We start from the raw sequence: 13,020 nt of genomic DNA on the forward strand, positions 1-13,020 counted from the left end.
GAGAATCTAATCTACAGTTATACTCTTGATTCTGCAACATTATGATCTGTATTATTATAATATTTAACCTTGGCCAAAGAATAATAGATTTACCTACAGTATAACAAACCTTTCTTTGAACATTAATATCTATCCCTACATAAACATTTGCTTATTCATTCACATTTCCCGTGCAATGAACATAATGTGTTTAATTTTCCTCTGAAATTGTAGCTGTCTCTTCTTGTATCGCAGACATTTGTAAATGCCTGCCTGATGTGGTTGTGGTCTGGCCTCTGAAGGTCACCTGTAATCAATAGCTCATTTATTTCCCAAACCTTCCCATGTACAACCTCTTCCTGAATGTTTGGGCTGTCTTTGTCTGGCAGTGTAATACAATAATTCCCTGAGCCACAGGAGTAACCAACTCAAGTAGCTTCCTCCTGGCAAGTGCAGTGGCTGAAGATCTGGCCTCATGTGGGGTTAAACATAAAGTAAAGCGTCCTTTGTGCTGTGAGGGACTGCACTGTTTTCACAGAGGGGTTCAGCCATTGTTTGTCTGTACTCATAGGACACATCTGCAGCCATGCAGAATCATCAGCACAGCCCTGTAGGGCTGAACTACACTCCTGAAAGAACTGACTAATGTAGGGAACAGAAAAGCCGTTCAAACATTCCCACTGCACAGTTTTTGAAGGTTTATGGCTGAGGGCATGTGTGTATGTTGCTACTGGTTCTGAGGAGTGTCATTTGTTCAGTATATATCTGGATAACTTGGTGTTTTATGCAGTCATAAAGTAAAAAGCAGGTTTAGTAGTTGATGTTGAAGTTGATTAAAATGATGTATGTTGGGGTAACTAACTAAAAGTACAAAGTTAGCAACGCTACTAATTTAACAACATCTTTCAGTAGCATGACATTTTGAATAATGAGGAGGCCATTTGATAGAGGACCTTATAGAGGACCTCAGTAGTCCTCCTTCACAGATCATTAAAAAAAAAAAGAAGTTAATATTTTTATTCAGCAAGCATCAAATTGATCATATTAAAATGTTGTAGATGTAGTTGTTGTTATTATTATCATTAATAATAAACTTTTTTTTAGCACCTTTCAAAATTGCATCTCAAAAAGCTAAAATACATTGAAATACAAAAAAGAGACGAAAACATGCATCAAAACAATTACATTTAGAATATAATTTTAAATAAAAACAGTTACAAAGTAATCACATAAAAGCTGCTCTGGAAACATGGGTTATAAAAATTCAGTATGTCTAATATCAATATAATATCATTAATATTATAATATATAATGTATTATATATAATATTAAAATGTAGTTATTAATAATACGGTTAAGATATTAAGATTGTTAAGCTCCAAATCAACATATTAATGATTTCTGAAGTATCATGTGACACTGAAGACTGGAGTAATGGCTGCTGAAAATCCAGCTTTTCCATCACAGGAATAAATTACATTTGAAAATATATTAAAATATAAAACAGTTATTTGAAATGATAATAATATTTCACAGTATACTTTTACTGTGTTTTTTCCTCAAATACATGCAGCCTTGGAGAGATTTTTAAAAAAATCTCAAAAACATAAAAAAAAAAACTTTAACGTCTTGCCTATACATACAGATAACAAATATTAAATACTTTTTTTACTTATAACTTTGAAGATATTTTAAGTCAAAAAAGTGTCCCTAGTTTAAAAAGTAATAGTTAAATAGAGTAAAGTTCAAAGCTATTAACATGACATGTCGCTCGAGACTTACTGATATAAAAATTATGAATAAACTTTATTTGGAGTACTACAATGCACATTTCTTAATATTAAGCCTAAAATGTGTTTTAGTGTCACTACTGATGAGGATTGTATGATTTTTTAATAATATTATTCTTCTTTAAACTTGAGATATTTAAAGTGTACCTGAAGTATTGCAATAGCCTAGTTCCACTTTAGCACAATCAAATATACTTCAGTATATCTTTAGTACTTCAGCACTGCTTCTGCACAATTAAAGTGCATTAAGTACAAAAATAGTTTTTCCAATTTAGCAGAAATGCAGTATACCAGTTTAGTATAATAAAAGTGCAATTGCAGGTTATTTTTTTAAAGTACCTAAAATATGTAAATGTATTTGTAGTAGACTTAGCATGAAATAAATGTATTTTAAATGCATTTTAGTATATTTATTTTTCACTAGGTGTGCAAAAACAAAACCTTTAAAAATGTTAACAGAATCTTCTTTTTTTTGCTTTATCAGTTCCTCTGCCTGAAGAATATTCGTACATTCTTGTCTGCATGCTGCGAAGCATTTGGGATGAAGAAGAGTGAACTGTTTGATGCCTTCGATCTCTTTGATGTCCGAGATTTTGGAAAGGTAATCAAATCTAAAATCTTTTTTCAAGAATTTCTTATTAGTAATTTTTTGAAGGAGACCAATAGCAAATTGTTAGTTAAATTTATTTTAAGATTTTTTAACACCATAATAATAATGTGCACCATGAGCTAAAATAATAATTCATATATGAATAGATATTAATAATAAATATTAGTAATTTGTTGTTTAAGTTATTTTATTTTGAAATCATTGATCATATTATCAGAATTACTTGTGAAATAATGCTGACTGTTAATGAGACTGAATTTTTTTTTTGCTGAATATGGGTCAGACAGGTCTAATATCAATATAATATCATTAATATTATAATATATAATGTATTATATATAATATTAAAATGTAGTTATTAATAATACGGTTAAGATATTAAGATTGTTAAGCTCCAAATCAACATATTAATGATTTCTGAAGTATCATGTGACACTGAAGACTGGAGTAATGGCTGCTGAAAATCCAGCTTTTCCATCACAGGAATAAATTACATTTGAAAATATATTAAAATATAAAACAGTTATTTGAAATGATAATAATATTTCACAGTATACTTTTACTGTGTTTTTTCCTCAAATACATGCAGCCTTGGAGAGATTTTTAAAAAAATCTCAAAAACATAAAAAAAAAAACTTTAACGTCTTGCCTATACATACAGATAACAAATATTAAATACTTTTTTTACTTATAACTTTGAAGATATTTTAAGTAAGTTTTACTACTACTAGCTAACTATATGTGCAGCTAACAACACTGACCAACACAGTGAAGCAGTGACACCAGTGTGAGAAGTGTTAACATTACTTCACACCACACAATTTTCCAATGCAGTTAGTGTTTTGCCCCATATATAGGTCTCTGTGTGTTCTCAAGGGTTAAGTTAATCCTACTTATAATCTTTGCCCAGCAGCAATCTTCTAACATGAGTTTGCCTTTTAAGTACGCATGTTACATCCACATCCATTAAATCTGCTTTAAATAAATTGTGAAGTAATGATATAAAACACAGCTCAGATTTGGCACAGATTTGGAGTTATGTGCTTATTTTACTATTGAGTATCTTTATAAAACTGATAGTTCAGACTCTGATTGGATGATTTGCTATTTAAAGCCTTTGTAAAAGACTGAAAAAAACACATGCCAAGTTGCATACTTTGCCAAACAACCACACATAGCCTAATATTAGTATAATGAAGTATATTACTTAAATGGAATCCAATTCTAATAATTGTAGCTCTGTATTGAACATTAGTGTTTTTTTTTCATTGTATTGGTGTTGTCATTTTTTTTTTAAGTCAATAAGTGTCATGAGTCTCTGTGCTACTGTGATTTTACCATGTGTAAGAGTGTTGTAGGTACTCCACTTTATGTGGTGCCTTGTAGTACATGGCCTCTCATTGCTTATTGTTTTCTTATAATAGTTTCTCATGGAGTTACACAGGTGTTAATGTTGTTGAACTCTGCTCATGCGTGCTTGTGCTCTCATGAAGATCACACATCTGCTTGGAGGTTGTATTTTAAGCTTTTCTCACCTTTCATCTTCCTGTGCTGTTTCCTTAGAGACTCCACGGCACATGCATGCAGTCTTATGCACATGTAGTTGTTTCAGTCACTTCATGTGACAATAGAGATATGGATTTACTACATGCCTTCCAGACATTCTCTTATTATTAGGTTACTGGGGTAGCATATTGACACAACTACATCCAATCAATAGGTGGTGGGAGTTTTGTCTTCACAAAGCAGTAGTGATTTACTGACATGATTTATCATGAACTGCTTTATTTGCATCACATATGATTTGAATACATTAATTTAGAATGAAAAACTAACACTGAGTAGGCCTACAGATATTTTTGATTGTTTGTTTGTTGTGTTTTTGTTTGTCTAATCAGTATGCATATAGTGCATTGAATGGACTGCTTTTGTACTTTTTTTTTTGACCGTATTATTTAGCTGACATTTATAATCACGGTCCTGTCCCTGATTTCTAAATTTCCCAAGTCCCAACCAGGCTTAAACTGTGCTGTGTTTTCAACTTCCCTCTTATGAACGTTAAACCAAAGAAGCACAGGAAACCTTAAAAAAAGCATTGTAGGGTGACAAGACAGGAGGGATGATAAGGTTTTGCAGTTCTTTATGACTAAACTAAATGACCAGACTAAAACTGTCATAACTCTTGGCATGGTGCCTCATGGGATGATTTTTAACAGTATTAAAGCGGTTTGCATGTCTGTTGTTTTTTGTTCACTATCTAGTCTAACATGTCCAATACAAATCATTGACATTTTAGTTTTGTAAAGAACTTGTTGCTTGAACAACAGAGCATAGTAATGCCAGGGTCAAGAGCTTGATTCCCAGGGAATCCATGGGCTGATAAAATGTACAACTTGAATGAAAGGAACGTCTTGTCGTTTAAATGCATAAATGTAATATAAATTGAATGAAATTAATTTGTAGGCACAGTTTTTATTGTTTAAATTTTAGGCATTTAAACACAAATTCCTTCAAGTTTGTGACTGGTTGTTTATACTGAGAGAAAATAAAACTAAACTAAAGAAAGTCTTACCTTCTACACATTCACACTTAGTTTCAGAACTGAAATGTATGAATGCGCAGTCTATTGAGATTGAGAATGAAAAGCTCACCTCTGCTGCGCTGCTTGGAATTGAAATTCTGCTGCGGTCTGACTGTAAAGCTGCAAAAGCTTCGACCTGCAGCTGGCATCTTAGCTTTATACTGTATAGGTGACCTATTTTAATGTTTTTGTACAGAACTTCAAAATGTTATTCCTAAATGCAGGTTATATTACTAATAAGGAAAACAATCTGATTTTATTCCTTCGTATACTTTGTGGAACAGATACTAGGGAAATGTATAGATGTACAGATTGCTGCTGTTCCCATTTCCACAGAATGTTGCCTGTGAAAAGAGTTAAAATGCTAAAACATTCATGCAGTTTAGGATGCGTGAAGTGAGAATGAAAGTAGATGACAACACCTCTTATCAGTGGCGTGAACAAAAATAACTTTCTAAAGGAGGCAGGGTTGGTTTTCAACAGGTGTTCTGAAGCGTGATTCAAAGACCCAAATGGTGTGCTATCATCGAGATCTGTCTATTGTAAGTGTGTTTGTGCTACATGCATATGTGATACCATATATCAATCTGTATACATCTGTGTGTGTGCATAAGTGTAAATGTGAGAAAGCAAGCCCACATTGCACAAGCTTGGCATTGCAAGACCACTTCCTCTCCAGAGAGTGCGATGTCTCTCTAATAACAGCTTTTAATAGGTAGACTATAACAGGAATCACTTCTTCTTTTCAGCTGAAATAGTATATAAATAGTAGATAGTATTCATCCTATTAGTTACTTGGAACTAGTTTTATAGAACTATTTAATAATAGTTAAACCGTTTGCTATATCTCAAGTAAAATGCAGCCAAGTGCTGTTGCTGATTTCACATGTGTCAATTTAATTCTAATCATTGACAAGATGGCAAAACACATTCAATTAGTTCTATTCACTTATTATATTATTAATTCTATTTTCATTCTATTTTTTCCTGAAGACCATGTCCCATACAGCAGAAAAAAACGTGTGTATATATATATACAGTATCTCACAGAAGGGAGTACACCCCTCACATTTTTATAAATATTTTATTATATCTTTTCATGTGACAACACTGAAGAAATGACACTTTGCTACAATGTAAAGTAGTCCATCTTTATGTAGAGCAACAATTCTTTTTTTCAGATCCTCAGAGAGTTCTTTGCCATGAGGTGCCATGTTGAACTTCCAGTGACCAGTATGAGAGAGTGAGATCGATAACACCAAATTTAACACACCTGCTCCCCATTCACACCTGAGACCTTGTAACACCAATGAGTCACATGACACCGGGGAGAGAAAATGGCTAATTGGGCCCAATTTGGACATTTTCACTTAGGGGTGTACTCACTTTTGTGGCCAGCGGTTTAGACATTAATGGCTGTGTGTTGAGTTATTTTGAGGGGAGAGCAAATTTACACTGTTATACAAGCTGTACACTCACTACTTTACATTGTAGCAAAGTGTCATTTCTTCAGTGTTGTCACATGAAAAGATATAATAAAATATTTACAAAAATGTGAGGGGTGTACTCACTTCTGTGAGATACTGTATATATATATAAATTATTATTATTTTTTTTTTCAAATGTATTTCCATATTCCAATTCAGCGTGCAGGTTTCACTCTACTTGTCACTGCACGGTGTGACGCTCTGATCAGTATTCCACTCTAAGAATGTGTGTTCAATGTGCATGCATTTCGTGCACAATTTCCCCACTTGAAAGGGAGAGACACATCATCAACAGAGGCCATAACTGGATTCCACTCTTCTTTTATTTGCATCAATTATGATGAAAGGTGACACTTTGTAGCAGAAAGGTGAAAAACCTTTAAACAGAAACAAAAGGTACAACATATGTAAATGAATTGCAAATAAACTTGTTAAACAACCACTGCTGTCATTTTGATTCTTTGTATCTGTTTTTAACATATAGCATTTTCCATTTGTATTATTATTTAATACTTAGTACACTTTAAAAGTGCCATTTTCAGCATAGTACAGACAATTAACCTGAATATTTAGAGTTTCAATGCATGTTTATGAAGTCAGATTAATTATATTATTTTAACGATTGGCTTATTCGCACATGAACTTCAGAAATAAACAATATTCTATCGTCACTCTACCAGCGATCAAACACAATCAAAGATAAGCAAATCAATACACTCGTAACTTAATATCATTGATATTTGCTGCACTGAACTATATTAGTTAACATATGAACTTGAAATAGTTAAGCAATTAACAGATAAACACAGTAAGGCCATGGATCTTTCCGTGTAGAACACAAACACATTTGCTGCATCACAAACTGATATAGCATCTGGCGCTACATCAGCCACATCCTTTCGTTTATAGAATCGAATGTAAAGTTCTCACTGGCTACCACTCCAGGATCTGTTTCAACCTCACTCAGATCGTCACCACGTTTTTATTCTGAATGACGCCATTCCTCCGCCTAATAACAACAATGTCAGGTGACTGACCTTTAGGGGTTGGCTGTTATATAATATCCGGAAGACAGATCGACTAATGTGCCAAGCGTATAATGCAGCTATTCGGGCAGCCCGATCGGGAAACGCTTTGGCGATAGTCTTGGCTGCTTTGAGGAAAGTAATCAGTTCAGAAGATCGTGATGCTATGAATCTGCATAGCATCACAGCTTACGAGAGATATTGGTGCATCTATGTCTTCAGCGATCTTAGCCTGAAGGCAGATTTGGTTAGCTCAGACATCCTTGCCGGAAACTATTCGGAAGGAATTTACTAATATGCCAGTAATTCCTGGTAGAGTGTTTCACCCTGATTCTCAGTCCTTGTTAGATACTGCTGATCAAGCAAGATGCAGAAGAGAATCAGTCCAACAAATATTTTGTCATGTTGGACCCATTAGATATGGCCATAAAGGTTCTCAGCCCTTTCAGCCCTCACACATTCCTCGTTTAGAACTTTGGGGGTATGACAGAAGACGAACTAGGGGTTATCAGTCCCATGATGGGGCACCAGACAATCTTATCAAGCTCCCAAATCTGACCAGTCTCACACTCCAGCTAGGGGAGGATCCCTGAGGAAGCGTACTCCCAGGGGTTCCAAACCCCGGCAAGGCCCTGCATAATGGTCTTGGAGTCGCTCCCAACTACGCCTGGACAGTTGGGAGAAGTTCACATCAGATCCCTGGGTCCTAGATGTTATCAAGAAAGAATACAGGATACAGTTCTGGCGGCGTCCTCCTACTTTTTCAGGGGTTCATATGACCATAGTCAAAGACCCAGTCCAGGCACAAATTTTAGCCAAGGAGATTACAAACCTATTGCAGTAAAAGGCAATTGTTCATATAAGCATCAGAGAACAGTTTACTGGATTCTATTCTAAATATTTCCTGGTACCAAAAAAGGATGGTGGACTTCGGCCCATTCTGGACTTACGACAACTGAACCGATTCATAAAGGTGTTGCCTTTCAAAATGCTGACAACAACACAAATTCTAGAATCTATAGAACCAGGAGAATGGTTCACTTCCATAGACTTAAAGGACGCATATTTCCACATGCCCATCTGTCAAGATCATCACCCGTTTCTTTGCTTTGCCTTTCAAGATCGGGTTTACCAGTTTAGGTAAACTGCTAGATTACCCTTTCATTGTCTCCAAGGGTCTTCTCCAGGGTGGTTTCAGCAGCCCTTCATCCTCTTCAGTGTGCAGGAATAAAAATTCTAGCATACCTGGATGACTGGTTTATCTGTGCTCCTTCTCGCAGTCAAGTCATGAAGGACACGGAAATGGTAATTCAACATATCTAGTCTCTCGGTCTCAAAGTAAACTGGGACAAGAGCAATCTAAGTCCTTGACAACAGACAGTGTTTGTGGGGATTTTGCTCGATTCCCAACTAATGATTGCATTGATAAAATTGTCCAGTCTGGCTCAGTCATTTAATCTAAACAGGAGGATGAAGCTAATTCAGTTCCAGCAGTTGCTGGGCATGATTGCAGCGGCAGCGATTGTGATTCCGGTGATTGTGATTGTGTCTTCTCAGAGCCCGTCCACTACAAAGGTGGGTGAACAGCGTCAAATTACATCCCAAATTAGACAAACGTGAGGATGCAGGTTACAAGGAGGTGTATCCAGATGTTACGCCTTTGGAAGAACAATAATTTACTATCACAAGGGGTTCCTTTAGGGAACATCCCAGCGAGGCGGTCTGTGATAACAACAGATGCCTCTCTGACGGGATGGGGAGCAGTTTAGGAAGGCAGGTCTGTCAGAGTTTTCTGGGAACCTCCCTGGACCTTAGAGCACATCAATGTGCTGGGGCTCAGGGCAGTTTACCTCTCTCTGAGGACTTTTCTCCCGTTATTGCAAAACAAACATGTTTTGATAAGGACGAACAATATGTCCGCAGTGTATCACATCAATCCCCAGGGTGGCACCAGATCAGCACGATGTCTCCAGGTGACAAAGAAACTACTTTCTTGGTCGTCTCTGAAACTCTTGTCTCTCACGGCAGTATACATACTGGGAGTTGTGAACAAAGCAGCAGGCCTGCTGTCTCGAACTGGACCTCTTCCAGGAGAGTGGCGTCTCCATCCCAAAGTGGTAAGACTTATATGGGGACAGTTCGGTATGGCGAAGATCGATCTGTTTGCAACGGCAGAGACAGCTCATTGCAATCAATGGTATTCCCTGAACAACCAAGTAGATCCCCTGGGGATCTCAAGTTTGGTTCAAGGTCATCCTTTGCAGCTACCGAGGAGAGCTGGTCTCCTGTCTCAGGCGTAGGGGGAAATTTGGCACCCGAGGCCAGAGATTCTACAATTGTGGGTATGGCCTCTGCTCAGTCCCTCCCTACTGACGTAGATGAAGCTGTACTGAGGACAATAAATAGTTCTAAGGCACCCTCTACTTGGAGTAACTATTCTAGCTAGTGGCAGATATTCTCAGCATTGTGTCAAGACGATCAGCTAGATGCTACCAATTGTGACACTAGTTTTGTTCTCCGTTTCCTTCAGTCGTTGGATTCGGGGGAAATCGGTTAATACTATAAAGGTCTATATTGCAGCCATCTCACACTTCCATTTGTTAGCGGATGGTATAAGTGTTGGTAAACACTCTTTGGTGTCTCAGTTCCTGAAGGGTGCGCACCGTTTGTGCCCAGAGACGGTTATGAGGTCACCTGCTTGGGATCTTACTATTGTTTTCGTTCACTGGTCAAAGCACCTTTTGAATCCTTGGATAAATCCAATCTAAAGTTCCTGACATGGAAGACCGTGTTCCTCCTGGCAATATGTTTAGCCAAGAGGGTTAGTGAATTGCACTCTTTATCAGTCAGTGAGGACTGTTTGAGATGGAATGCAGAAAATGCAGGGGTTTATCTTTGGCCAAATCCGTCATTCCTACCCAAGGTCCTTACGCCTGGTAAGATAAATCAGGTGAATGAGCTTGATTATTTTCTCCCAGACCCCCCTTGTTCAATTACTGGGTTGGATAGCTCTTCTCTATGTCTTGTCAGAGCACTGCATACATACATTGAGCGTACTTGTCCATTGTGACAGTCACATACACAACTATTTGTATGTTTTGACAAGAAGGGTGCAGGCAAGCCTGTGTCTAAGCAACAATTGTCTCACTGGATAATGGATACAATTTCACAAGCATATTCCAGTCAAAATCTACCTGTTCCTGGTGATCTAGTCGCCCACTCTACCAGGAGTATGGCCACTTCTTGGGCAGCACTTAAGAGGGTAGCACTTTCAGACATATGTGCCGCGGCCTCTTGGAGCACCCCGTGCACGTTCACAAGGTTTTATAGGATTAATGTTACAAATCCAAATTCTTTGGGGTCTGCTGTTTTATCTTGCTGTTAAGTTACCAGAGAAGGGAAATGATACTGGTCTCGCGTGACTCTGTTGGTATTAGTCATCCAGAATAAGACCATGGTGACGGTCTGAGTGAGATCGAAATAGATCGTAAGTGACGTCCATAATTATGGATCTATGAGACCGAGCGATGACCGTCACCATCTCTTGTCACTCGGGACGAGCTGAGGCGTTCCAGGCAGGAGGAAGTGGTTGGTCCATCTGGATGTTATATAACAGCCAACCCCTAAGGTCAGTCACCTGACATTGTTGTAATTAGTTCTCGAGGATAGGCGGAGGAATGGCGTCACTGAGGATAAGACCGTGGTGACGGTAATCTTTCGGTCTCATAGATCCATAGTTATGGACATAACTTATGATATGATGACAGTTTGGATGTTTGTGCTCTTTCCTTGCGTCCAGCTTTAGGTTTCGGCAGAGAAGTTGTGTCCACCTCATCTCACACGACAGCAGATTCTTTTCCTTCCATTATTTCCGCCCCTCACTCTGATTGGCTGACAAATTATTATTATTATTATTTTATTTTTATTAATTTATTTCAGTTTGACTTGACAGTTAGTGTTAGTTAATGTAGCTTATTAACTAAAATGAACAATACATTTATTACAGTATTTATTAATCTTTCCTAATGTTAATTAATGAGAATACAGTTGTTCACTTTTAGTTCATGTTGATTCAAAGGCCATTAACTGTTAACAAGCACAACTGTTGATTTTAATAATGCATTAGTAAATGTTGAAATTAACATTAACTAAGATTAATAAATACTGAAGTAGTATTGTTTATTCTTTCATGTTGAAGTAGTTAACTAATGTTAATTAATGAACCTTATTGTAATGTGTTACTACTATTAATATCAATTCTGTCCAATTTAATTGTTACTTTCAGTAAGAAGTATGTTTTGTTTTTAAAATTCAGTATTATTAAAATTTAGTTAACCCTCTAAGCGCCAAAGTCGAAAAAATTGCGACAAGACGTCATACTTAATAAAATAGGCTGTAGATCCTAATATGGTGTAATATCTCATTTGTATTCCCTACCACTAGATGGCAGACATGTAGTACTTCGATTCTAGACCAAAATGACGTCATGTTCCTATTCAAAGTGTTCGAGCAAATAGCAGAGCAAGTGAGCTATCACTGTCATTGATGCGGAAGCAGTTCAGTTCAGAGCGTCTGAGTAAATTGTGAGATTTGTGAGAGAAAATCGCCATTACTGGGAAGAATTTTGGCCAACTTACACACCTGGGTTTGGCAAAGTAATGCCTAGGAACAGATTTGAGATCATTCTGTCTTTTCTCCATTTCGCAAACAATAATGAGTATGTGGGGAGGGGTCAGCCAGGTCATGACAGGCTGTTCAAGGTGCGTCCAGTAATTGACCTGATAATTCCTCTTTTCTCAGCCGTTTATGGTCCACTCAAGGAGCTTTCTCTGGATGAAATGACCATAGCATTCAAGAGAAAGTCCACCTTGAAACAGTACATTCCTAAAAAACCTGACAAATATGGCTACAAGGTGTATGTGTTGAGTGAGGCCAGCTCAGGTTATGTTTTGCAGTGGTCCATGTACACTGGCCAAAATGCTGATGCTGATTTAGGTGCCACCTATCTAATCGTTCGTCAGCTGATGGCCCAATACACAGGGAAAGGGCATGAGGTGTACATGGATAGTTACTACACATCACCAGCCATAGCAAACGAGCTGGCAAATAATGACACTGGTATGTGTGGGACAGTGAACTGCAAAAGGCGTGGTATACCTAGGTGCCTGAGACAAACTGAGTTGCCTTTGAGCAAAGGAGATGACCCAGTGTTCATGAGACATGGCAAACTGTTAGTTTTGGAATGCCACAGAGGCTCACTGAGCACCACTGGCTCTGCGTTGCTGATGATCGGCCAGATTGCATCGATTGTTCTGATCGCGCACGCTCTAAGTGCCGCCGGCAGACAAAGTACAGGTGCAGTCAGTGTGGGGTAGGTTTGTGCGCTGTGCCATGCGATGAGAGGTACCATACTCTCAAGAACTCTAAACTTTGTCACCTAGATACCTGATTAGGCAGATAGCTGGTCAACTGATAAAAAAATAGGCACATGCATTTTACTATGGCACAGTAATATAGTAATAATTTACTATAGTTACTAATAGTTTTA

At 37.4% G+C, this 13,020-nt stretch overlaps 1 protein-coding gene across 1 annotated transcript in view; it reads left to right on the forward strand.

Annotated features, from left to right (window-relative positions):
- LOC107700567 (guanine nucleotide exchange factor VAV3-like) overlaps positions 1-13,020 on the forward strand; it is a 71,643-nt gene that overhangs the window by 2,289 nt on the left and 56,334 nt on the right. The window contains exon 2 of the mRNA XM_016502286.1: positions 2,254-2,370. Within this exon, the coding sequence (XP_016357772.1) occupies positions 2,254-2,370 (117 nt within the window). The remainder of the gene's footprint in view (positions 1-2,253; positions 2,371-13,020) is intronic.

The sequence above is a fragment of the Sinocyclocheilus anshuiensis genome, unplaced genomic scaffold (genome assembly GCF_001515605.1).
Source record: "Sinocyclocheilus anshuiensis isolate Anshui unplaced genomic scaffold, SAMN03320099.WGS_v1.1 scaffold718, whole genome shotgun sequence".
In the NCBI taxonomy this organism is placed as follows: Eukaryota; Metazoa; Chordata; class Actinopteri; order Cypriniformes; family Cyprinidae; genus Sinocyclocheilus; species Sinocyclocheilus anshuiensis.